At 43.1% G+C, this 27,968-nt stretch overlaps 1 protein-coding gene across 1 annotated transcript; it reads left to right on the top strand.

Annotated features, from left to right (window-relative positions):
- Positions 1-555: 555 nt before the first annotated feature.
- Positions 556-27,699, top strand: LOC101735854 (cytoplasmic FMR1-interacting protein). The gene is made up of 28 exons (XM_038013959.2): positions 556-969; positions 1,978-2,114; positions 2,368-2,547; positions 4,520-4,701; positions 5,200-5,327; positions 5,879-5,976; positions 6,237-6,341; positions 6,887-6,972; positions 7,480-7,600; positions 8,442-8,633; positions 11,506-11,720; positions 12,673-12,803; positions 13,275-13,445; positions 14,190-14,272; positions 14,987-15,129; positions 15,395-15,568; positions 16,735-16,873; positions 17,355-17,441; positions 17,528-17,727; positions 18,376-18,509; positions 19,840-20,031; positions 20,738-20,862; positions 21,576-21,654; positions 22,909-23,009; positions 23,515-23,687; positions 24,286-24,348; positions 25,077-25,224; positions 25,956-27,699. The coding sequence occupies exons 1-28, from the start codon at positions 894-896 to the stop codon at positions 26,109-26,111; spliced, it is 3,819 nt and encodes a 1,272-aa protein (XP_037869887.1). The 5' UTR covers positions 556-893; the 3' UTR covers positions 26,112-27,699.
- The last annotated feature ends 269 nt before the right edge of the window (positions 27,700-27,968 follow it).

Genomic DNA, 27,968 nt, shown 5'->3' with positions numbered 1-27,968 from the left:
TAGAATCTAATTCCACACAGAGATATCGAACTAACTTATTAGTATTCGAATGAAATCTGGTTAGTTCTTGAGCTACATTTTGATTGTAATTTTTTTAATGCTTAGATGAGTGGACGACTTCAGGACTTATTTGGTGTTAAGTGGTTACCGGAGCCTAAACGCAACGGAAATGCCGCAACTCTCTTTGAGTTCTGAGTCGGTTTATTTTTTTACGTGATAACCTCTTATAACTCGATAAAGACGGGCTGGACACTCGAAAAAGTGTCACATTGCGCTTGAGCAAGAGTGTGCAAGCCTGAGCACGGAACAAGCGACAGTGAGGCACGTTCGGCCCAAGCGTTGGCTTGTAACACATTTATCTCTCCTCTCGCGTGTCAGAACTACTTCAAATAGTTCCGCTACTGACGTTATGACATGTGTAGAACCGACTTTACAGTCAATTTACAGATTTAAAATTTTAATTACTAGACCCAGCGGCTTGTTTTATACTATCTACCTCGTTTAATTTAATTACATTCTATAATTAAATTCATATGCAAAGTTAGTTTCGTTTATGTTTTGTGGTTTAAGTTATGTATTTTTATTCTCTTAAAACAATATTATAGAAAAGACTGCCATTGCCAGTTGGCCAGTGCAGTTTAAAAAAAAAACTAACGCTGTGCTGTCATAGTATTTACCTACTAAATTCAGTATTTACATCGTTCGTCAAGAAATTATCACTTTAATTTTAAGACAAACAACGAGGATTTTGCACTAATGTACAAGAATGAGCAATAATTAATAATACCATACATTCTTTGCATCATAAATTATTACGACAGAATTGACAAAAATCACAGTTTATCTGTGCGTGCTTTGGAATTTTTACAACTTAAATAATTGTGCAAAAAGCAATGTCTGTAAGTGAAAAAGTGTCGTTATCGGATGCTCTGAGCAACGTAGATGTGTTGGATGAGCTGACTTTGCCGGGTAAGTTGTCTTTTTCCATAAAATTGCTAGAGATTGATACATTGATTCAGATATGAAACTAGGTGGGGCCGGAAGCTCGCTGCTTAGCGGTTCAGTTGATATTGATATAAAGGTGAATTCGAAGCTACCCTGATATGTTAGAAGAATGGATAAATAGTATTAGGCATAGTGAAAAACCAAAATTCAATGTTGATATTGGAACATTGTTAAGATTCCAATATAACGAAATTATTATGTTTATATGTTGTTATTTCATTTATTTGTCATTAAATAAGTTATATGGTGTTGTACATTGTGTGAACCTGTCTACACAGTAAAAGCTCAAAGCTTTTTTGTTTAAGTTCTGGAAAATATTGGCATGACACTAATTTTAGTATTGCTTCACTTTTTAACTCACAGGTTTGACTGAGCTAAAGGATTAGACCAAACAACATAATTATGAATTTTATTCACATAGATTTGAAATTATGAAATGATAAATAAGTACAAATTAACTTTATTTAACTTTATTGTTAAGGCAATGACTTTTACTATAATCAACAAATTAACACATATATTGTAACTAATTAATGCCAGATGTACTGTGCCAGTTCACTTAGTAATATGCAGGTACTAATTCCATGGAATTCATACCAGCACATAAAATCCTTAATGTTGGGAAGAGGTGTGAAGATATCGAAACTGGTGATAAAACCAATATGAAAAGATAATATTGACCTATCATCTATATATAAAATTAGCTTCTCTACTAATTAGTTCTGAGCAAACCTGTAATTTCATTTTTATAGTTTATAAAAATAACAATATATACTTCTAAATTATAAGAAGTTTCATGTCATTAGTTTTAACAATGGATTTTTTTGTATTCATTAGTGTATCATTTGATAAGAGTTCTACTGTGAATTTTACTCCCTCCTTTATTAGTGATAATTTCTTCATATGAAATTTAGAATTTAAGGTTTGAACCATCCCTTTCCGTTCAAAACGACTCGGTATTTGTTTTTCAAGATGAACAGCCATGTATCGAAGCAGCACCTTGCTCGATCCTGTATCAAGCTAATTTCGATACTAACTTTGAAGACCGCAATGGGTTCATCACCGGTATCGCAAAGTACATAGAGGAAGCGACCGTCCACGCCAACTTGGTGAGTAATTATACCTTGGTACATATTATTATTGTTATACAGCCTCAAGCTGTCGATTGCGAGACCTACGTTTTTGTCATAATGATCAGTTCTATGCTATCGGCATACCGTGCATTCCTGCAACATTCGACAGGTCATTGGTCTGACTTGTGGGAGATCTATTAACCCTATGAGTAATGTGTCCTGCCCACTGCCACTTGAATCTTATTACTTTGGGACATATGTCAATTTCATTGATCATATCGGTTTCTAGAACGAGCTCCTGGAAGAAGGGAACGCCCACGCTGTCATGCTGTACACGTGGCGTTGCTGCAGCCGTGCCATACCTCAGCCCAGGTCCAATGAACAACCAGACCGGGTTCACATATACGAGAGGACCGTTCAAGTGCTGGCTCCTGAGGTTGATAAGCTCTTGCAGTTCATGTATTTCCAGGTTAGTAAGATGACAGACCTCATGTTTAATGTATCTAAGCTTTATACCGGACATCAGCAAAAGCATTAGTGTGCTTTAAGTAACAAAGGCCTGATCCACAAGGTCACTGCTGCAGACCATGTTGACTCAAATAATCAGTTTAATGATAGTTTTTTACAGTGCACGATTTAATGAGGAAAATCACCTCTAGTCAACTGGGCTCAAAGTCATCAATCACTGATGGCTTGAGTCGTACACACAGCTACCTATGGCGTTCTATGTACAGTGTACAGTTCTATGTATAGTGGTTTTTATTATGATTTATATATTCATTACACATTTTTGTATATAAGTGTACATCTTTAAACGAGGCTGGGGGGGGAGAGTATTAAGCAGTAGGTAGCGGCTTGGTTCTGCCTCTGGCATTGCTGAAGTCCATGGGTGACAGTAACCACCTACCATCAGGTGGACCGTATTCTCGTCTGCCTACAAAGGCAATAAAAAAAAATAACAAAAAAAAGCAGAGCAATTCCTTAATAAATGTGTTCAAAGGTTTAATAAATTATAGTAAATATACCTATTAAACATATTTAAAAATCATAAGATATAATATTTATTATATATTATTATAATATACTATACTAATATAAAATATTACCGAAAAGGAATCATGTTACTGGCTTCAAGCCTATCCATCGTCCAATACAGGCACGTTGTTGGACAACGACGCTCTCTCGCTAGCTATTGGCTTACGGTTGGGGGCCTATATTAACGTACCACATTTCTGTGTCTGTGGCGAGTATGTCAATGAGCTTGGACATCACGGACTCTCGTGCCAGAAAAGCGCTGGGCGCATTCCAAGACACGCGTCTTTAAATGATATGATAAGAAGGGCGCTCACTACAGTCAATGTTCCGGCTGTCTTGGAACCCATCGGAATTTTGAGGTCAGATGGGAAAAGGCCCGATGGAGTCACGCTGATTCCATGGTCAGTTGGTAGGTGCCTGGTATGGGATGCTACTTGTGTGGATACTGTGGCTCCCTGTCATTTAGATGGTACTTCGTCCCGCCCCGGTTCAGCTGCAGCTTCAGCAGAAATTACAAAAAAGCGGAAGTATTCGGGTTTGGGGTCTTCTTATTCTTTTTTGCCTTTCGCGGTTGAGACGATGGGCCCTTGGGGCCCTGAAGCAAAAAAATTTTTAACAGAAATCTCCAAACGCTTGAAGGAGGTTACACATGATGCTAAGGCTGGCTGGTAATTTGCACAGAGAGTGAGTCTGGCTGTCCAACGAGGCAACGTAGCCAGTATCTTGGGGACTGTGCCTCCTTCAAGCGCGTTGGAAGATCTGTTCTACTGTGTGGGTTGAGTTATGTTCAATTATTTTGATTTGACTTTTTGTTAATAAAAGATATAAAATATAAAAAAAAAAAAAACAATAAAAAAAATATTAATATATACTAATAAATGTACTAAAAAGATTAGATATAAATTTAATAATACACACATTACGTATTTGGGGATGACAACGAAAGAAAAATGTTCCGTTTCTTTTTTCCGTACTTATTTGCTGGTAGACTAAGGGGCTTCTTTTTTGGGCTGGGGGCCGAACCTCCTACGAGAGCCTAAGGGGTTATCCCAACTTTTGAAGCGTTCAAAGATCATCAGACACCACAGACATCAATCATGTTAATGCCACTGCCCACCTTGAGACATGACTTCTAAGTTTCAGTTTCACAGTACACCAGCTGCTCCAGCCTTCAAACCGAAACGCAGTACTGCTTCACGGCAGAAACAGGGAAGGTACCTACCACTTACCACCAGCAGAGGATAAATCAAAACTTAAAAAACCTTTTTTTTGTTTTTATTGCCCTTGTAGGCAGACGAGCACATGGTCCACCTGACGATGAAGGGTTACCGTCGCCCATGGACTTCAGCAATGCCAGGGGCAGAGCCAAGCCGCTGCCTACCGCTGACTTCGATTCTTTGTTTCAGCGCAAGGCCATAGAAAGGTTCTGTGCTGAAGTGCGTCGGCTGTGCCACGCGGAGAAGAGGAGGGACTTCGTCTCCGAAGCCTACCTCCTGACCCTCGGCAAGTTCGTGAACATGTTCGCGGTCCTCGACGAGCTGAAGAACATGAAGAGTTCGGTCAAGAATGATTACTCGACTTACAGAAGGTGGGGGATATGTTTTTTTTTTTGTTATTGCTTAGATGGGTGGACGAGCTCACAGCCCACCTGGTGCTAAGTGGTTACGAAAACCCATAGGCATCTTAACGTAAATGCCGCACCCCTACCTTGAGATGTGAGTTCTAAGGTCTCAGTATAGTTACAACGGCTGTCCCGCCCGAAACGCATTACTGCTTCACGGCAGAAATAGGCAGGGTGGCGGTACCTACCCGCGCGGCACACAAGACGTACCTACCACCAGTAATTACGCAAATTATAATTTTGCGGGTTTGATTTTTTTTAATTACATCCACGTTATGTTATTCCTTCACCGTGGAAGTTAATCGTGAACATTAGTTAAGTACGTATTTCATTAGAAAAATTGGTACCCGCCTGCGGGATTCGAACACTGGTGCATCGCTACACACGAATGCACCGGACGTCTTATCCTTTAGGCCACGACGACTTCGAAAACGTAACTTCAGCAGGATACGTATACGTTCCCAGGGCGGCGCAATTCCTGAAGGTGATGTCCGACAGTCAGAGCCTGCAGGAGTCTCAGAACCTGTCCATGTTCCTCGCGACCCAGAACAAGATCAGAGACACGGTCAAGGATGCCCTAGAGAAAATTAACGGTATGTTTTTTTTTTTAATTGCTAGATGGGTGGACGAGCTCACAGCCCACCTGGTGTTAAGTGGTTACTGGAGCCCATAGACATCTACGACGTAAATGCGCCACCCACCTTGAGATATAAGTTCTAAGGTCTCAATTATAGTTACAACGGCTACCTCACCCTTCAAACCGAAACGCATTACTGCTTCACGGCAGAAATAAGCAGGGCGGTGGTACCTACCCGCGGTGACTCACAAGAGGTCCTACCACCAGTAAATGTGTGTAGTAATTCTTTCGAAAAGACGATGGACAGATTTATAGGATGTACTGATAGTACTGCCGCGCACCTCAAGGCTTGAGGTCGTATCAGAAAGCCTGGTTTCTTCGGGTCGGTGCACACGATACGGTCAACCACCACTGAATGTTTAATCGCAATTCTAAAAAAGTTGATTATTTCTGAACAATCAATGTAAAGGGAATTCGGAATGAGGTCATCGACCCGTCAAACATATCGTTTATATTTGTAATACATTGCGTTCATTGTTTGATGTTTTTTTTTTTATCGATTTTTAGGTTACGAAGACTTGTTGGCTGATGTGGTCAATATATGCGTGCACATGTTCGAGACAAGAATGTATTTGACTCCATGCGAGAAACACATGCTCGTGAAGGTAAGGACACCTGTTTGGTTGCAGGGCTTTTTTTATAGTTTTTTATTGCATAGCACCTGGTGTTAGTGTTTACCGAAGCCCATAGACATCTACAACGTAAATGTCGCCACCCACATTGAGATTTTTTTTTATTGCCCTTGTAGGCATACGAGCATACGGCCCACCTGATGGTGAGTGCTCACCGTCGCTCACGGATGGCAACAATCCCAGGGGCAGAGCCAAGCCGCTGCCTACCGTTTTTACCTGACTTTATTTTTCAGGTTATGGGCTTCGGACTCTTCCTCATGGACTCAGAGGTGTGCAACATCAATCGTTTGGATCAGAAGAAGAAGATACGTCTGGACCGCATCGACAGGATCTTCAAGGTACTCATTATTATCCGCCAGCGACGCTAACTTAGCGAGGAGCTCACAGCTTATCCACATGTTAAGCACATGTTAAGTGTTCACGGGGGTGATGAAAAAGAAGGATAAAAAGCTATTTACTTTAAGCGTCATATTTGCCACTTTGAGGAGAGCCGTTTAAAATTTTGGAAAAAATGTTCATACAACACACAAAAATACTTCTTCAGCTATTCGAATGGAGTAAACTTAATTGATGTTCAATTAAAACCATCGAACTGTTCAAAGCCCTGCTGGCTCGAGCAGCCGAACAGAGCGGAGCTCTCTTTTGATATCGCTGTACACTTGAAATGTAATAAATGGAATTCATTAGAAAAGTGAGTCTTAATTACTGTCACTATAGAATGCTGACGTCATCATTTTAAAAACACCCCTTAATCGTATATAAGTATGTATGTCAGTCTCTGGTGCCCATAACACAGGGGATCCTAAATCGAGGGATCGTGCGTGATTTCTTCATCCTTATTTTTAATTTGTTATTTTTTTGTAATTTTCTTTTTCTCTTTCAGAACCTCGAAGTGGTTCCACTGTTTGGCGACATGCAAATAGCTCCTTTCAATTACATCAAGAGATCGAAACACTATGATCCGAATAAGTGAGTTTTATCTTTAAATTTATTTTTTTCACATTTTGAAAATGAAAATTTTCTTCTTATACGTTTTAAAATAATAACAAAACGTAAAGCATAGAACTGATAAAAAACGGATATAGAAACACCAAAAAGTAGGAACAGAAGGTTCTTACATATAGCACATCGCAGTTACTAAAAGTGAGTCTTAATTACTATCACCATGGAAGGCAATGATCATGATGAAGAGAAAGGCGTCAGCGATGCTGATGTCATCATTTTAAATATCCCATGGAACCAGCCAGCCCGCTCCGTCATATACCCCTTCAGTTCACTTAACTCTTTAGGTAATTTATATGCAAGTCAAAACATCAGACACATTCCAACACATTCATAGTGATAATTCTATATTTTTTTAAGTATTCGTGAGTTTTGATCTAAACCTACGGCCGTTAGCTTGGGTAACCACTTAACATCAGTGAGCCAGTCCACCCATAAGAATATAATCTGAACGTGAACTCTTCGTTGCCGCAGGTGGCCCCTGTCCTCGAGCCCCAACCCGCCCTCGCCGCAGGCCGACCTGATGGTCCACCTGCCCCAGATCCGGGAGGAGCACCAGAACTACATATCCGAGCTGGCCCGGTACAGCAACGAGGTATCGTGTGGAGATATTGCACCTCAGGAGATTAAGCTGTCTTATCAGTAGAGATCTGAGTAGGTAGATTGATTTAAGGTCGTTGACGTCAAACGTAGAGGATAATATGGATATGCCCCCAAAATACCGGAACTTCATATTTATTCTGATATTTGTTCCGGAATTTTGAAATTAGCATGAATCTGTGTTTAAGGTGAAAAACGTATTAATAATATTAATCTGCACTACCAGTGCTAGCTAATGGTGAAAGAAATCAGTAATTTATTTTATACAAAAACACCTTGGAATATTTACCGTATTTTGTCCCTTTCCGTTGAATTAGAAATGACGCTTGTCAATATGAGACAAAACTTAGACACGGCTTTTTGTTACTTTATCTCATAAATACACGAATTGTATCCGATGAGGATTATTTTTTTTTTATTTTTAGTTTTATATATAATCATTATAGATAAAATGGCATGTCCATATTATAATATCTTGACGCAAGTATATAAAATCAATATACCTACACCGACCACTGCTTATCAGTGAGGCCGGTCATCATTCTCGTCGAACCCGTCGCTTGCGACGAAGGGCTCGACGAGTAAATTAACCCTCAGACACAGCACACTGAATTTCTCGCCGGATCTTCTCAGTGGGTTGCATTTCCGAGCCGGTGGTAGATTCTGCGAAGCACGGCTCTTGCTAGGGTTCGTGTTAGGAACGTCATTAGGTTTGAGCCCCGTGAGCTCACCTACTAGTTAAGGCAACGCTGATATAGCCTATCAAGGCTATCAGCTTAGGTAGGAAAAAAAAAACAGTGAGGCAACAAGAACATTCCCATGTCTGCGTGTTCCAGGTGACGACCACTTTCAAAGAGGCGGGTTCGGACTCCGAGAACAAGGCGGTGACGGAGCTCTGTCTGCGCGGCCTGCAGCTGCTGTCCTCCTGGTGCTCGGTGCTCACGGAGCTGTGCTCGTGGAAGCTGCTCCACCCGACGGACCACACCATCAACGCGCGGTGTCCCCCCGAAGCCGAGGAGTACGAGAGGGTGCGTTCTGTCCGTCCGTCCAATAGAGACGAAACGTTGCTTATATTATACTAAGTTATACTAATACTATATTATACCGGCACTATATTATACCGGCACTATATTATACCGGCACTATATTATACCGGCACTATATTATACCGGCACTATATTATACCGGCACTATATTATACTGGCACTATATTATTCAGCACTATATTATGCCAGTACTATATTATACCGGCACTATATTATACCGGCACTATATTATGCCAGCACTATATTATACCGGCACTATATTATACCGGCACTATATTATACCGGCACTATATTATACCGGCACTATATTATACCGGCACTATATTATACCGGCACTATATTATACCGGCACTATATTATACCGGCACTATATTATACCGGCACTATATTATACCGGCACTATATTATACCGGCACTATATTATACCGGCACTATATTATACCGGCACTATATTATACCGGCACTATATTATACCGGCACTATATTATACCGGCACTATATTATACCGGCACTATATTATACTGGCACTATATTATGCCAGCACTATATTATGCCAGTACTATATTATACCGGCACTATATTATACCGGCACTATATTATGCCAGCACTATATTATACCGGCACTATATTATACCGGCACTATATTATACCGGCACTATATTATACCGGCACTATATTATACCGGCACTATATTATACCGGCACTATATTATACCGGCACTATATTATACCGGCACTATATTATACCGGCACTATATTATACCGGCACTATATTATACCGGCACTATATTATACCGGCACTATATTATACCGGCACTATATTATACCGGCACTATATTATACCGGCACTATATTATACCGGCACTATATTATACTGGCACTATATTATGCCAGCACTATATTATGCCAGTACTATATTATACCGGCACTATATTATACCGGCACTATATTATGCCAGCACTATATTATACCGGCACTATATTATACCGGCACTATATTATACCGGCACTATATTATACCGGCACTATATTATACCGGCACTATATTATACCGGCACTATATTATACCGGCACTATATTATACCGGCACTATATTATACCGGCACTATATTATACCGGCACTATATTATACCGGCACTATATTATACTGGCACTATATTATGCCAGCACTATATTATGCCAGTACTATATTATACCGGCACTATATTATACCGGCACTATATTATGCCAGCACTATATTATACCAGCACTATATTATACCGGCACTATATTATACCGGCACTATATTATACCGGCACTATATTATACTGGCACTATATTATGCCAGCACTATATTATACTGGCACTATATTATGCCAGCACTATATTATGCCAGTACTATATTATACCGGCACTATATTATACTGGCACTATATTATGCCAGCACTATATTATACCAGCACTATATTATGCCAGCACTATATTATGCCAGTACTATATTATATCGGCACTATATTATACCGGCACTATAATAATACTATACCGGCACTATATCCTGGAGTATCCCTGCAACCTTCCGAGAGTATTGGGATACTTGGGGTCGACATTTCGAGCGATGTCCAATTTCGGAGTCATTTGGAAGGCAAAGCCAAGTTGGCGTCCAAAATGCTGGGAGTCCTCAACAGAGCGAAGCGGTACTTCACGTCTGGACAAAGGCTTTTGCTTTATAAAGCACAAGTCCGGCCTCGCGTGGAGTACTGCTCCCATCTCTGGGCCGGGGCTCCCAAATACCAGCTTCTTCCATTTGACTCCATACAGAGGAGGGCCGTTCGGATTGTCGATAATCCCGGTCTCACGGATCATTTGGAATCTCTGGGTCTGCGGAGGGACTTCGGTTCCCTCTGTATTTTGTACCGTATGTTCCATGGGGAGTGTTCTGAGGAATTGTTCGAGATGATACCGGCATCTCGTTTTTACCATCGCACCGCCCGCCACCGGAGTAGAGTTCATCCATACTACCTGGAGCCACTGCGGTCATCCACAGTGCATTTCCAGAGGTCTTTTTTGCCACGTACCATCCGGCTCTGGAATGAGCTCCCCTCCACGGTGTTTCCCGAGCGCTATGACATGTCCTTCTTCAAACGAGCCTTGTGGAGAGTATTAAGCGGTAGGCAGCGGCTTGGCTCTGCCCCTGGCATTGCTGAAGTCCATGGGCGACGGTAACCACTCACCATCAGGTGGGCCGTATGCTCGTCTGCCTACAAGGGCAATAAAAAAAAAATATTATACCGGCACCCTATTATACCGGCACTACTTTATACCGGCACTATATTATGCTAGCACTATATCTCATCAACACTATAAAATACTAATACCATGTTATATACATATATGACTTTGCCCAAGGCATGTCATTTATCATGATAAAGTAATCGTGCTATTTCAGGTTATTCAAGAATATTACAGCATTTTATCTTAAAACGTAGCATTCACTTCTGATGTCCATGGTCATCGGTAGTGATGACGCAACCGAATTCTAAGATCTTGGATTTAAGTACAGAATAGTACATAGAATTGAAATTTAGAACTCTTATCTCAATGTGGTTGACGGTATTCACGTTGACGATGTCCACGGGCCCCGGTACCCACTTATGCGACCTCAATATTGATGGTAGTAGGTAATATTACTGGTGGTAGGACCACCAGGTAGGTGGTAGGTTTAAAGGGTGGGGCGGCCGTTGTAACCATACTGAGATCTTTAGAACTTATATCTCATGTTGGGTGGCGCATTTACGTTGTAGATGTCCACGGGCCCCGGTACCCATTTAGGGGATCTCAATATTGAGTCGTCCCTGACCTCAAACCGTGTGTTCACAGGCGACGCGTTACAACTACACGTCCGAGGAGAAGTTCGCCATGATCGAGGTGATCGCGATGATAAAGGGCCTCCAGGTCCTGATGGCGCGGATGGAGACCGTGTTCGCGGACGCGGCCAGGAGGTCCATATACGCGGAGCTGCAGGACTTCGTGCAGCTCGTCCTGCGGGAGCCCCTGAGGAAGGCCATCAAGAACAAGAAGGACCTCATCCGGAGGTACCCCATTTGAAGTCCAATTGAGCGTAACGGATTGGCTTGTCATTGTCTTCTAAGTGGGTCGCGTTTCCGATCTGGTGGTAGATTCAGCGAAGCACTGCTCTTGCCAGGGCCAGTGTTAGCATCACTCCGGTTTGAGCCCCGTGAGCTCACCTACTATAGTAGAATTATTTTGTCCGTGCAGTTTGGGTCATGAAAAATCGGAGCGGTGAAGCGAATATTTCGCTCTCTCTTCCACTCACGAGCCTTATGGACGGGCATAGTGATGCGCATTACTGTTGTCGATAAGCGTTATCGATAGTGTATTTAGTTTTGTCATTTTGTGGGTTAGTGATAAAAATGAAAGAAAAAATCACTAATCAAACACTTACACCACATATCGCCGCAGCAAGTTAACGAGAACGGCAGAAATTAACACTTTGTAACTTTTCGGGATCTATTCTTATTTCAGTTAAAAATTTTAACACATTGTTGACAACAACACGTGCAAATATTATTTTGAATAAATCCTGCCGTTTTGATACAAAACAAAGGAGTAGCCATTGTGTCACTAAAGAAATTCAGAGAACGAATGCATAAAAACATATTTCTCTTCTACATAATGTACTATAATTTGCAGGTTTAGTACAAATGGCTCTTAACATAACAATGTCTCACCAGCCTTCGTATACCACCCCGCCGCCACCTGCCTTCGATGACTCATTTGTTTTTATCGATAATGGCGTTGCGCCCGCGCAACATGCTCACCGCCCTAGCCGGGCTGTGTTTTATGACCCAAACTGCACGGAAAAAATAATTCTACTATAGTTAAGGTTACGCTGAAATAGCCTCTCAACGCTATCAGCATAGATAGAGAAAAATAATATTAATAATAATAATAACATCTGTCAAACGGGACTTCTTAATTGGAATGGAGTATAGGTATGGAAACACAGTTATAAGTCTTCCACAGCATAATAGTGTCGGTTCGGGAGACGTGTGGTGACTGGGCGCGCGGCTGCGAGCCTCAGCAGGACCCGGCGCTCAAGGGGAAGAAGGACGGCGAAGCCAGCTTCACCATCAAGGTGCCCAGAAGGAATGTCGGTAAGGGGGGACCGGGGGACAGTGCTAAGCAAAATTTAATTGCAAGGTATAATTAAAACTAACAATTGATTTATTGTTAATTGTGACGTTTCAGTACTACTGGTTCAGTTTTACTGGTGGTAGGACCTCTTGTGAGTCCGCTTCGGTTTGAAGGGTGGGGCAGCCGTTGTAACTATACTTGAGACCTTAGAACTTATATCTCAAGGTGGGTGGCGCATTTGGTGAAACGCATTACTGCTTCACGGCAGAAATAGGCGGGGCGGTGGTACCTACCCGTGCGGACTCACAAGAGGTCTTACCACTGGTAAAAAATTTCGCATATAATATTAGTGAGATGTCGTGAATGCCTTGAGGCATGAGTCTTCGCAGTTGTGTCAACTTTCCAAAAAGGCAAGGACGACAGCTTCGCGGCAGAAGTAGGCAGAGTGCTGGTACTCATGCTGATACTCACCAATAATTAAATCTTCGAAGGTCCCTCATCGACCCAGCTCTACATGGTGAGAACGCAGCTTGAGGCCCTCATATCGGACAAGTCCGGAGGCCGGCGGACTCTTCGGAAAGACCTGGACGCAGCCACCCTGCATCAGATCGAAAGCTTCCACAGAACCAGCTTTTATTGGTCCTACCTGCTGAACTTACCTGGTGAGTCTAAATTGAGTATTTCTAGGATGGCGCCATTTTGTGATACGTCATTTGTGTGTTTAAAATTGTATAGCGTAGTTGGTCCAAAAATTTTGCAAAATTATGGATATCTATATGTAACTATACTGAAATTTTAGAACTTATATCTCAAGGTGGGTGAAGCATTTATTTTGTAGATGTCTATGGGCTCCAGTAACCACTTTACACCAGGTGGGCTGTGAGCTCGTTCGCCCATCTAAGCAATAAAAAAAAAACTTCGTTCGAGTTTAAATTTAAATTTAATCTAAACTATAGTCATTTTTAGGATATATTCAAGTAATAATGAAATCTACCGGCGCGTTTCCAAGATCTACTTACCGCTGGAACAGTAAATTAGAATTATTATAAATAAAATAATAAACAACTGGAAACAAATCACGCACTGTGATTCCGATTCCAATTTATGGGTATCAGAGACTGACATACATATTGAGTCAGACATTATTGACTATAATAAATTATGTTCCTTTATTGATCCGGATACTAATAAACTGAACACAAACAGCCCGCAATGTAAGCGGACTAACGCGAGGTCGTCGACCCCGCGTGTGTTCACCTATATTTGCATTACATTACTTGCTGCGTGAAAACATCACTAAGTTATACGTTCTACGGTGATTCTGTTGAATGTGTGTCGCCGTTTTCGAGGGCGGATCGCTTACAGTCGTATGTGTACCGCGCTTGATATTCATTGTGTCCTCGCAGATTCCCTGCAGAAGTGCTGCGATCTGTCTCAACTCTGGTATAGAGAGTTTTATCTCGAAATGACAATGGGAAAGAAAGTTAATGTGAGTATTAGTATTTATGTACCTACCCTACTTTGTTGCTGTTTTTTTTTAATTACTCTTATAGGCAGACGAGTATAGAGTCCACATGACGATAAGTGGCTACTGTCGCTCTTGGACCTCAGCAATGCCAGGGGCACAGCTAAGCCAGATAGGCTAAGGCAAAAAAGATCTCTGGAAACGCAATGTGGGTGAACGCAGTGGCTTTAGGTGGTATGGATGAACTCTGCATCTGGTAGGAGCACCTGTGATGGAAACAGGTGATGCGAGGGATCATCTCAAATAATCCTCAGAGCACTGTCCATGGTACCCACGGTACAGAACACAAAAATGAATCCGAAGGCCCTTCGTTAGACCTAGACTTTTCAAACAGGGCTATCGTCAATCTGTAGGATCCTCTTCTGGATGTCAAATGGAAACAGCTGAATTCAGCTGACGCTTGGGAGCCTCTGTCCTCAGATGGGAGTAGTACTCCATGCGAGGCTGGTTCTGTGCTTTGTAAAGTAAATATCTTTGAACAAACGTGAAGTACCGCTTCATTCTGTTGAGTTTTCTGAGTAAACAGCCGATCTGGTTTTAAGTGACTACCGCGGTCCATGGACCAAACTTGTTATACTGCCACCCTAACAGTTGCCTTTCGTTAATTCGCCATATAGGATTAGGAAGGACAATAAAGTATGAATTAAAATTTTAAAAAAAATCTATCTACCCTCACAGAAATGCATGGTGCGTCATCAGCACAACGAGGAGTGCAACGACCTGGTCACGATGGAGAAGCGGATACAGTTCCCCATCGAGATGTCCATGCCATGGATATTGACCGAGCACATATTAAGGACCAAAGAACCGGCGATGATGGAGTTAGTGGTCTTTCAATGTATCTTTTTATGTATTGTAGTTTAGTGTATATTTTTAATTATTTTAGTGAATCTTTTTGAAGTAGTTCTGTTTTTAACTTTACCTTTTTTATGTATTATTTTTGATTACTTTAATGTATCTTTTTATGTAGCTCTTTAATTTTTTTAACTTTCCTTTTATCTTTTCAAAGTGGAATATTTTATAAAAAAAAATTGTCACCAAAAAAAATGGTACCCCAATAAAAACATTAATGTGTAATATCCTCAGATACGTCCTGTACCCGCTGGACCTGTACAACGACTCGGCCCAGTACGCGCTGACCGTCTTCAAGAAGCAGTTCCTCTACGACGAGGTGGAGGCGGAAGTCAACCTCTGCTTCGATCAGTTCGTGTACAAGCTCTCCGAGCAGGTCTACGCGTACTACAAGCAGCTGGCCGCGAGGTCAGTGCGGGGACCGGGGGGGGGTGGACCCCCGTGGTTGGGTTACGTCATTTGTGGTCAAAACTTAGGAGCTAAACATAAGATATATATATTTTTAATACGTTTTAATTAGCTTTAGATGTACGTTAGTATGTAACTGAATTTTTTAACATGATTTCGACTACCTTCAAAATGTCGTATTAACTCGAAATTTGGTATACTTATTAGGGATCGATGACAATTCAATATTTAAAAAAAATATGAAAAAAAAAATATTGAAAAAATTGAAATTCAACTAAAAAATGAAAAATAAATAATAGTAAAAAAAAACTAACAAAATACGCTTTTATAGAAAATCCAACTAAAAAATAGAAAATAAATTTTAATAAATTTGAATTAAAAATTGTGTAAGAAAATATGATTTTATTGTAAAAAAGTGTAGGGTGCTTTTCAGGATATTATCAAAATAACCCTTCTACTCATATCTGTTCATAAAATATTTATAACTACTGATACCATGCACCCCACGCTTTTTTACAATAAAATCATTATTTCTTACACTATTTTTAATTTAAATTTATTAAAATATTTTCTATTTTTTAGTTGGATTTTGTATAAAAACGTATTTTGCTAATTTTTTTAAACTATTATTTATTTTCAAGTGTTTTTGTAATGGTTAAACTGAATTATATTTTAATGACATGTATCATAATAAATTGAAGACATGAGCGGTTGAAGGTAGATATAATACGATTTGTTGATTTTGAGAAAACGGGCAACAAATTTTTGTTACGTAACTACCCTCATCCACTCATGTCTTCAATTATAAATGAAAAAAATATGCAAACAAAATCTCATATGTACTGATCTGATTCGTTTATAATGCTTTTCGAACGTTTTTTAATTGCATACTCGGGTGAACAAGCTCACGGCTCACTTTGTATTAAGTGGTTACTGAAGCCCATGAAGTCATGAAGACATGAACAATGTGAACACTGCCATGTGCTATCAGACCGTTAGAGCTGATTAAATCTGTCCTAATATTTTTTATTGCGTTACCCGCAATGAATGATGAAGTGGCGGAGGTCAATGCTCTCGCGTTGCCACACGCAAGCCGGCTTCTCTTTACATTGCGTGTTCGAAGATCGCTCGACTTTCGTCGCGTTTATTTCGGGTTTTGTCCTCAGCATGCTGCTGGATAAGCGCTACCGTGCCGAGTGCTTGTCGCGAGGCGCGGGCGTCGGTGTCGGTCCAGGCCGGTACGCCTCCTTACTCAAGCAGAGGCACGTGGCTCTACTGGGACGGCACGTCGACCTCTGCGCGCTGGTAACTAAACTAAACCCGCAAATACACTAATTTGCGTAATTACTGCTGGTAGGACGTCTTGTGAGTCCACGCGGGTAGGCACCACTGCCCTGCCTGCAGCGGCTTCGTTCTGTCCCTGGCATTGCTGAAGTCCATGGGCGACGGTAACCTCTCACCATCAGGGGGCCGTATGCTCGTCTGCCTACAAGGGCAATAAAAAAAAACTATTCTGAGACCTTAGAACTAATATCCCTTAGAACTAATATCTCAAGGTGGGTAGCGCATTTACATTGTAGATGTCTATGGGCTCCAGTAATCATTTAACACCAGGTTGCTTAGTGCAATAGATAGATAGCAATAAAAAATAAATAACACGTTTCGTATGATGATTTGTTTGTATTACCCGCGCGTCATCTATCGTACCTTGACGTACATTGCTTCATCCATTTTGAGACACGAGTGGGCGACCTCAAACTTCATGTGAAATTCTGAATGTCCCCAGGTGGCGCAGCGTATCAACTCGGACATGCACCGCGCTCTGGACGCGGCCATCGCGAAGTTCGAGGCCGGGGACATCACCGGCGTGGTGGTGAGTCGCGGCCCCCTGACGTCACACCTGTCCCACCCCCCAACCCCCCTCGCATGTACTGACCGCCGCACGCCCCTCGCCCTCAGGAGCTGGAGGGGCTGATCGCGGTGAACCGTCTCTGCCACAAGCTGCTCAGCCGCTACCTGACCTTGGACGACTTCGAGGCGGTGCTGCGGGAGTCGGACCACGGCGTGCTGGCCCCGTACGGCAGGGTCACGCTGCACGTCTTCTGGGAGCTCAACTACGACTTCCTGCCGAACTACTGCTACAACGCTGCGACAGCGCGGTGAGCCAGTGTTATGTCAAGTGCCTAATTGAGCCCATGGGCAGCAGCAACGTAAATGCCGCGATCACCTCGAGATATGAGTTGTAAGGTCTCTATATAGTTACAACGGTTGTGCCGCCCTTCAAACTGAAACGCGTTACTGCTTCACGGCAGAAATAGCCGGGCCGGTGGTACCTACCCGTGCGGACTCACAAGAGGTCTTACCACCAGTATATTGCAACTTGTAATATAAAAAAGAATGTGTGGTGTCGTGGGACATCGGATAGGAACGAAGTTCCTTATTATAAAGATATTCATTTTAAGTTCTATTCGAGGTATAAAGAAAATAAAACTGGAGGCTTCGCAACAACCCACGCTCATTCGGTAACGTGCGAACTTATTGTGGTACACTTCATTCTCGGTTGCTTGCATAAGAGTTAGTGTATTGCGCAAACGAACGCTCTGAGATCGTGGTCAATGAATGATAAAAATAAGATGTTATTACAAAGTTAAGTCGCACACTGTGTGCATTACTAATAAAAATCTTACGTTACGGACGTTTTTTCCCCGGTTAGGGTACCCCTCCGCATCGTCTCATAAGGAACTTCATTCCAAAAAGAAAGTGGGTAAGGAAGTTACAGCGGTCCCCCGCGACGGATTCCCTTGCAGGTTCGTGAAGTGTCGCGGGATCCAGTTCGCGGCCAACGTGCAGCGGGAGCGCCCGCAACAGTACGGGCACGCGCTGCTGTGGGGCTCCAAGCAGCTCAGCCTCGTGTACTCCGCGCAGTACACGCAGTACAACGGTGGGTAAGGGGGGACCGGTGGGGGACCGAGAGGGACTTGTACACGTGCAAGCATTGACATTGTCCTGGGCAAGATTGAGGCATCTGTCATGTATCTATCAACAACAGACTCGACAAGGTGAAATCGTTCGGTAGACGGACGCTTCGGAACTTGGGTGTACATGGAGATATCGGTAGTGCGATTCAGGTCTTCAGTTAAATTTCCAGGTTGCTCAGTGCAAATTTTTTAAATTTTTTATTGCTTAGATGTGTGGACGAGCTCACAGTCCACCTGGTGTTAAGTGGTTACTGGAGCCCATAGAAGTCTATAACGTAAATGCGCCACCCACCTTGAGACATAAGTAATAAGATCTCAGTATAGTTACAACGGCTGCCCCACCCTTCAAACCGAAACGCATTACTGCTTCACGGCAGAAATAGGCAGGGCGGTGGTACCTACCCGCGCGGACTCACAAGAGGTCCTACCACCAGTAATTTAGCAAATTATAATTTTGCGGGTTTGATTTTTATTACACGATGTTATTCCTTCACCGTGGAAGTCAATCGTGAACATTTGCTGAGTACGTAATTCATTAGAAAAATTGGTACCCGCCGGCGGGATTCGAACACCGGTGCATCGCTCAACACGAATGCACCGGACGTCTTATCTCTTAGGCCACGACGACTTCAGCAAGTTTTTGAGTTTTTGTAACGTTCTCGATAGCGTTAAAGTTAACTCGAATTTGTTTGGAGTTTTAACAGCGCCCCTAGCGGTAAATGTAGGAACGTTATTTTAACTCCATACCCGTTTTCCTCATTGCTAACTCCGGGTCGTGACTCGCCCGCTGCATCAACCTCTCTTATACGGTCGTTCTCCATCTGCTGCGATCCTTGGCCTCGTGGAGTGCTTCGTGGAGCTTAATGTCCAGACAAAACCGAATTTGGTCCGACCGTCCCGTGGGACTGCTTCCTCTGGGACGTTTGCCGTCACCATAAGCTGCTCAAGACTGTGACCCTCCTTTTGAGCAAAAAACTCCAATACCTTACGAATGCATATTGTGGAGGGGCTCGTTTTAACATTAAACTCCTTCAGTATTGACACATTGGTGCGTAAAAGCAGTGCGGTAGGCAGCGGCTTGGCTCTACTCCTGGCATTGCTGAAGTCCATGGGCGACCGTAACCACTCACCATTAGGTGGGCTGTGTGCTCGTCTGCCTGCAAGTGCAATAAAAACAGAAATCAGTTAACTTTAACGCGATCGAGAACGTCACGAAAATTCGCGTTAAGCACCCTGTATCCAGAAAGACTTATCGGAGTTCAAGCTCACGGAGGAGATTGTCGCGCTGAGCAGGGTTCGTGGGGGCGGCGCACCTGCACGCGCTGGTCCGGCTGCTGGGCTACCAGGGCGTGGCCGTGGTCGTGGGCGAGCTGCTGGGTGTGGCCCGTGGACTGCTGCACGGCTCGCTGGCGCAGTTCACGCGGGCCCTGCTCGCCGCGCTGCCGCGACACTGCCGCCTGCCCAGATACGACTACGGCTCCAATGGTACGTGGAGACACACTATGCCCCTGCTAACATCAGGTGGGCCCTGTGCTCGTCTGTCTACATGGGCAATTTTTTTTTATTGCATGGATCGGTGGATGAGCTCACAACCCATCTGGTGTTGAGTGGTTACTGGAGCCCATAGACATCTACAAAGTAAATGCCGCTACCCACCTTGAGATATGAGTTTTAATGTCTCAGTATGATTACAACGGCTGCCCCACCTTTCAAACCGAAACGCGTTACTGCTTCACGGCAGAAATATACGGGGTATTAGTACCTACCCGTGCGGAGTCACAAGAGGTCCTACCACCAGTAAATCGCTACAGAAACACATAGCACACCTTACACCCCTCCTCTTTTGCCTCGATAAACCTCAACGCTGAGGGTCGTGGCCTCGTGAGGCTTTCCTTGGGAAATTGGAAACGGCAGTGTTTTCGGAAGAGATTTAACTCTTTGAGGCCGCTGAAGCCTTATTTGGGTGTGGCTAATTGACCGTCGTCCGACATTCGGAGCTGATGTTACGGTGGAAAGGATAAACTCCAGCTCAACCCGCCTCTTTTCTCATTTGGGCTTGGGACCGGCATTGGCAGAGTTAACACATTACATACGCATCACACATGGACATACAAACCTTAGTCCGTTGCCTAACCCCACGTGCCTCGACGTGGTCCCTCCTGCCCCCCCACTAAGTCCGTGCGGTCGGCAGGCGTGCTGGGCTACTACCACGCGCAGCTGACGGACATCGTGCAGTACCCCGACGCGAAGACGGAACTCTTCCACGCCTTCAGGGAGCTCGGGAACATCATCCTGTTCTGCATGCTGATCGAGCAGGTCAGTGGAGCCGGCAAGCTTTTAGGCGAGCCAGTCGACCAGCTCAACTGGTGGTAGGAGGTCTGAGTCCGCGCGGGTAGGTACCACCACCCCGCCTATTTCTGCCGTGAAGCAGTCATGCGGATTGAAGGGTGGAGCAGCCGTTGTAACTATACTGAGACCTTAGAACTTATATCTCAAGGTGGGTGGCGTATTTGCGTTGTAAATGTCTATGGGCTCCAGTAACCACTTAACACCAGGTGGGCTGTGAGCTCGTCCACCCATCTAAGCAATAAAAAAACAAAGAGCTTACAACGTAAAGTTGTGTCAGGCCATAGACATGACGACGTCAGTATGGGATTAATGGATACCTCGTCCTACAAACCGGAATGCGTTACTGCTCCGCAGCAGAAATAGGCAGGGCAGTGGTACCACTTAATATAGTAGTAGTCACCAAGTAATATATATTTTTTACGGCTTATATTGACGAAAGGATCTTATTGCGTCGATAATCCTCAATGCTGAGGGTCGTGGCCTCTTTTAATATTTTTTTCCGAAACTATCCTGCGCCAGTCCTTACTGGGCTGTGCGAATGGCACCCTGGACTCAAGAGCTGAGAGTAGAGCATACCTGGTCTGGTCAGTGCATTAGACCACTACCTCTGGGCCTTCTCCCGCATATTTTACATGATACCAGCAGCTTCTAAGCTGTCACCTCTCTGACAATCTTTACAGGCTTTAAGCCAAGAGGAGGTGACGGATCTGCTCCACGCGGCGCCCTTCCAGAACATTCTGCCGCGTCCCTACAGCACAGGTAGGTAGGGGGGCAGGGACTCGTCATTCTTGAGGTCGTGGTCTCTGGACCGCAGAGGGTCCAGAGCGCGGCATATCAGCAGCTCTGTTACGTGCGAGATGGACTGTTCGATTTCCAACACACCTTATTACTAGCGACCCTTCGGAGACATAAAATTTTATAATGGATAGGCGAAGCCCGCCATTTTGCGCGCGGTACGACAATAACTGCGGGTGACGCCGCGGGGCAAAGCTAGTCTAAAAAAAGTAGCCTTAGTTACTCCTTATATCATCAGCTACCTATTAGTTAAAGTCTCATAAAAATCGGTCCAGCCGTTGCCGAGATTAGCCGGAACAAACAGACAGACAGACAAAAATTGTAAAAAATATTACTTTGGTGTATGTACGGTACATATATTCATATTATGCATGTGGTAAAAAGCGGTTATTTCAATACTACAAACAGACACTCTAATTTTATTTATATGTATAAATATGTTTGGGATGTATAGAATAGCACCCCTCATTTCTCGATGGAGAATCGATGTTAGGGTAGATAGTGGGCACGCACGGGTCGGTATCACCGTCTGGGCTATTTCTACCGCAAACACACACGCGTTACATATTGAAGTAAAAATGTAAATAAGACAATAAGGACTTTGCTGAGCTGATGATGAATAGGTTGCTTTGGTCTTTTTCTGTACATCTTATGTCTATATATGTATATATATTTAAAAGTACTGTTATACCCTTATGCTGATCGCTACCAGATGGTCCGGGTAAAAGCTTAGACCGGGTAAACCAGTCATTCAGTCCACTCAGATCCTTTATAAAGAGCTGTTACCCTAACATATTGCGTGTAAAATAAACTTTCTCTTAAAACTCCCATTTCATTTCACGGTCTAACAGCACATAAGTATATTCGACTTTCGATACACTTTCGGAGCTTATAAGCTCTCCAAGCACCGGTCATTGTTCTCCGTGAAACTTTAACCCATAGACACAGCCCACTGAATTTCTCGCCTGATCTTCTCAGTGGGTCGCGTTTCCGATCCGGTGGTAGATTCTGCGAAGCACGGCTCTTGTTAAGTCTGGTGTTAGCAAGTCCTCTCAAGTCGAGCTGGTAAGCTCATCCATCACTCACAAAGAAGACCCACCACTTGAGGCTACTAGGGGATGTATAGGCATAGAAACATCAGTTTCTCTTAATTTGGAGCTAGAGTTAATTGGTCGTGATGTCCATGGACTCCGGTGATCGCTAGACCCCTGTTTTTAGTTGCAGACGGTGATAAGCCCGAATCAAAACAAAAACGTCTGGAGGCCAAGTACGCGTCCCTACAGATCGTCCATAATGTCGACAAGTACGGCACCGCCAAGGTGAGTTTAGGCCGCATGAGGTCGACCTCAAAACCGACCTCAATAACATGCAAATAATACAAAAACAATTTATTGAATTAAATTAGAAATCCAACTCGCAAAATTATAATCTGCATAATTATTGGTAGTAGGACCTCTTGTGAGTCCGCGCGGGTAGGTACCACCACCCTGCCTATTTCTGCCGTGAAGTGGTAATGCGTTTCGGTTTGAAGGGTAAGGCAGCCGTTGTAACTATACTGAAACCTTAGAACTCATGTTTCAAGGTGGACCGTGAGCTCGTCCAACCAGTTAAGGAATTTACAATAAGTACTAAGGTCTCAAGTATAGTTACAACGGCTGCCCTGCCCTTCAAACTGAAACGCATTACTGCTTCACGGCAGAAATAAGCAGGATGTTGGTACCTACCCGTGCGGCCTCACAAAAGGTCCTACCACCAGTAAAAATCATCCAACCAGTTAAGCAATTAAAAAAAAGAAGTGTATCTACCCGCGTCCCATGTGTCCAGCAAGGTCAGCTGTCCCGCGAGGGCGACCTGCTGACCCGCGAGCGGCTGTGCTGCGGCCTGTCGCTGTTCGGCGTGGTGCTGCGGCGGCTGCGCACCTGCCTCGCCGCGCCCGCCTGGCCCGCGCCCCCCGCCGCGCACCACGCGCACACCGACGACACCAACGAGTTCCACAGGTACCGGGGGGCGACAGGGGGAACTCACAATCGACAGTTGTCTAAGACGTAGACTCCTCGCGAGCGTAGGTCGCGTTACACAGGAGAAGTGTTACACAGGGGGTATGCATTCTATCTAGCCAAGGCCAAACGCGAGGCGTTACACCGGGGATATATTTTCTAACTAAGCCCAAAGTTAAAACTTGTTACTCAGAGGAATGATGTCACACAGGGGATATACCGTGTAGCCAAACCGAAACGTAAGACTAGTTACTCAGGGTATATACCTTCCAGCCAAAATAAAACGTAAGACGTTACACAGGGGAGCACGGCTACACAGGAGATATACATTCTAGCCAAGGTCAAGCGTAATACTGGTTACACAGAGGAATATTGTTACACAAGGGATATGCCTTCTAGTGCAGACAAAACGTAAGACGCGTTACACAGGGGAATATTCTTACACAAAGGATCTGCGTTCTACCCAAAGCCATTCGCGACCGGAAGCTGCGTAACAGCATAGCTGATACTTCACACGCTTTCAACGCCGTCTTTCGTTGCTGTCCACGCACCGACAGACCCTCAACAGTCGACTACAGTATTCATCTCCCTATTGCAGATTGTGGTCAGCCCTGCAGTTCCTGTACTGCATTCCGGTCGGCGACACCCAGTTTACCGTCGAGTGAGTACTGTTGATAGGTGGACGAGCTCACAGCCCCCGGCTGCTAAGTGGTTACCGGAGCCCATAACTTCTACAGCATAAATGCCGCCACCCACCTTGAGACATAAGTTCTAAGATCTCAGTATAGTTACAACGGCTGCCCCACGCTGCAAACCGAAACGCATTACTGCTTCACGGCAGAAATAGGCGGGGCGGTGGTACCTACCCGTCCTACCACCAATATAGAGTTTGCCAAGTTATGATGACAGAGGAAGATCATACCCTCGTCGTAGAGTAAATAAGTGCGTAGGCGTTCACTGTATTTTAGCAATTTAATAATACCCTCTTAATACACAGCAGCTCAGTTGTCTTCCAAATCTCTCTTGTAATAGGGAATGCTGTGTATAAAGGAGACGACCTATCTCGCTTTGTCCTCTCCCTCTCTCGACGGTCGAGTGGTTCGCGAGACGCTCTGTCTATTCTCTCACTCTCGCTCTTCCTAACTTGTATCTTAACTCTCTTGCCGTAACGAAACTGTCGCGAGTTTAATTTTACTCTCAACGCGCCTAAAGAAGTTTCACTTCAAAAATGCGACAGTCTTAAAAGTACTTAAATGTAGGTAGGTTCTCACTCTCGTTATTTCCAAATCGTATCTTTTGCCTCTAGCCGTAACGAATATGTCGCAAGTTAAATTTTACCCTCAACGCCCTTAAAGAAGTTGCACTTCATCTATAATGTTGAACTGTCAGGGAACTGTTCGGCGAGGGTCTCCATTGGGCCGGCTGCACCATCATCGCTCTCCTGGGGCAGCAGAGGAGGTTCGAGGCGCTGGACTTCTGCTACCACATCCTGAGGGTGCAGAGGGTCGACGGAAAGGATGAACTGGTCAAAGGCATTGTGAGTGCGCCGCCATATAACAAAACTTTAGTAATACTATAGTGGTCTTCCCTCAGTAGTCGAAATACTTGAAATTATAAGTTTGAACATTATTATGGTTCTATTGTCAAAGACTATTTATTATACTTCTATAATCAGAGATTTCGCCAAGACTACAACTATAGACAAATAATATTAATCTATTCTCAATTTGACCACACACTTTTATTTATTGTTTATTGTCAAACTTTTGTTATTGTTCAAAGTCTGTGTAAAATTGTAAAAACAAAGTAATTTCAATAAATTATATTTGTATTTCGACTACTGGGGGACCACTAGTTTATATTAAATTACAAACACTTTATTGAAATTAATATTTCTTCCAAAAATAAATTTAAACTTTAAATGGCTCTCCGGTAAAGTTACAAAAATGTCGCTTAAACCAAATAGTCTTTCTCCCCTCGTTATATATATGTATACTAGCTGTACCCGTCCGCTTCGCTGGGCATTTAAAATTAACATTATTACTTCTCAACCCCACAAAGATTCTCATCATTAACGCCCCCGCAACCGGTGTAGGGAGTCCAAAACTCATATAAATATTAGCCTATCCATTAAGTACATGTATTTTTTACATGAATACCAAGTTACAAGTCAATCGGATGCACGGTTCTGTAGTTATAACGGAACATCCGTAAAACCACTGTAGATTGATATACTAGTATAGATTTATGTATTACCTGTGTCCGCAGCCCCTCAAGCGGATGGTGGACCGCATCAGGCGGTTCCAAGTGCTGAACTCGCAGATCTTCGGCGTGCTGTCCAGGCAGCTGTCCGCGGACGACGCGGCCGGCGTCGAGCACGTGCGCTGCTTCCCGCCCCCGCAGGCGCCGCTTACGCTCAACTGAGCCGCCGCGCGACCAGAACTCGACGAAAATTCCATTTTTTTTTATTACTTAGATCAGCCTTTCCCAAAGTGGGTGATAACGCCCCCTTATGGGCGCTGAAGGCCTAAAGGGGGCGGTAAGAGACCCAGAAAAAAATTGGGGGCGCTGTGTAGAGGTTTGGGAGGCAATTTGTAATTTTATCTAGAAGGACTCTTAGACACCGACTGAGCTCTCTCGCTATAGAGGTCTTGAAGTAGGTGATAAAATGGGGGCGCTAAAAAATAATTTATTCTCAAAGTGGGCAGTAGACAAAATAAGTTTGGGAACCCCTGGTTTAGATGGTTGGACGAGCTCACAGCCCAGCTGTTAAGTGGTTACTGGAGCCCATTGACATCTACAATGTAAATGCGCCACCCACCTTGAGACTAAGGTCTCAGTATAGTTACAACGGCTGCTCCATCCTTCAAACCGAAACGCATTACTGCTTCACGGCAGAAATAGGCAGGGTGGTGGTACCTACCCGCACGGATTCACAAGAGGTCCTACTACCAGTAATTGTAATTATACTTTTAACGTCTATTAGCCTTCAGTAATTTCAATTCCATTTGAATTTTATGTTGTTTGGCTGTTTTGTTGATGTCCATGAGCCACGGTGACCTCATGTGGGTCATATACCTACAAAGTTCATAAAGGGCCAACAATATCGATTTGTGATTACACGGTGTGCCAAAAAAGTGCTTCACAGAGCTTTATCTCTGAGCCCCTCAACTTACCATCAGTTGGGCCGTATGCTCGCCAACCTACAGTAGCGATTGGAGAGAATCTGAGATATTAATGTCCTTAATATCAAAGCTCGCGATGCCTTAATGGTGTAGGAACTAAACATTTTGTAACACCCTGTATAATTGTTACTATGATATAATTAAAACTAAGCCATTCCTATGACGTACACGTGGGGACGCTTATGATCGTCTGAGCAGCGTTCTAGACGCGCATGTCACTTGTAATTGTAATAATATTAGTTTTTTTTTAAGAATATCTTTAGAGGCATTAAGACGGACAAAAACTAAAAAATATTTTGGTATATGTACTGTGGTATACATACTTACGCATTTAGACAGACAGACACTCCAATTTTATTTATTTGTGTAGATATATAAATGAGGATTTTTGTAAAATTATTTCGAACTCAAGACAAATAGTATTAGAAAGTAATTATTTGAAGCGATTTGATTTTTACTACTAATATTAGACTTTTTGGCTCGATTTTTTTGTTATATTGTATTAAATGTACTAAAATCATTGTCTAATATAGTAATTATATTTGTAATGTTTTTATAATTGTCGGAGAATTGAGAAGCGAAATGTTTTGTACGCTATACATTGCATGCTCATGATACTCTTTGTATTTATTACTGATACATTGAACGTTTAAATTTTATGTTTAGATAGCCGTCTCGTCTTCTCCATTTTTAATATATCGACAACACATTGACATTGTCAATAGTAAAGTGCGCGTATGCCAATCTTGCAGCACTCAATACTTGTGTTGTTTCTCAATACAATTTTATTATTAAATATAAATTAAATCAAAGCTATGATAAATAAATTGTGTTTTATTTTGTAATTTAGTTAGTCGCTGGATAAAATAATTTTAGTATATTTTAATGATGACAACGAAGCATAAAGTTCTCCTTGGATGTTCGAAGGTTACTGCAATGATTTTTTATATAATTTTTTTATTGCCCTATTATTAAGTATATATTAAGTAGAGGGGGAAGAGGTCGACCCAAGAAGACATGGATGGAGTGTGTGAATGACGATATGAGAGAGAGAGGAGTGAGTGTTGAGATGACGGCTGATAGAAGAGAATGGAAG

The sequence above is a fragment of the Bombyx mori genome, chromosome 11 (genome assembly GCF_030269925.1).
Source record: "Bombyx mori chromosome 11, ASM3026992v2".
Taxonomy (NCBI): domain Eukaryota; kingdom Metazoa; phylum Arthropoda; class Insecta; order Lepidoptera; family Bombycidae; genus Bombyx; species Bombyx mori.
The sequence above is the reverse complement of the archived record's forward strand: the minus strand, read 5'-3'. Positions and strand labels throughout refer to the sequence as shown.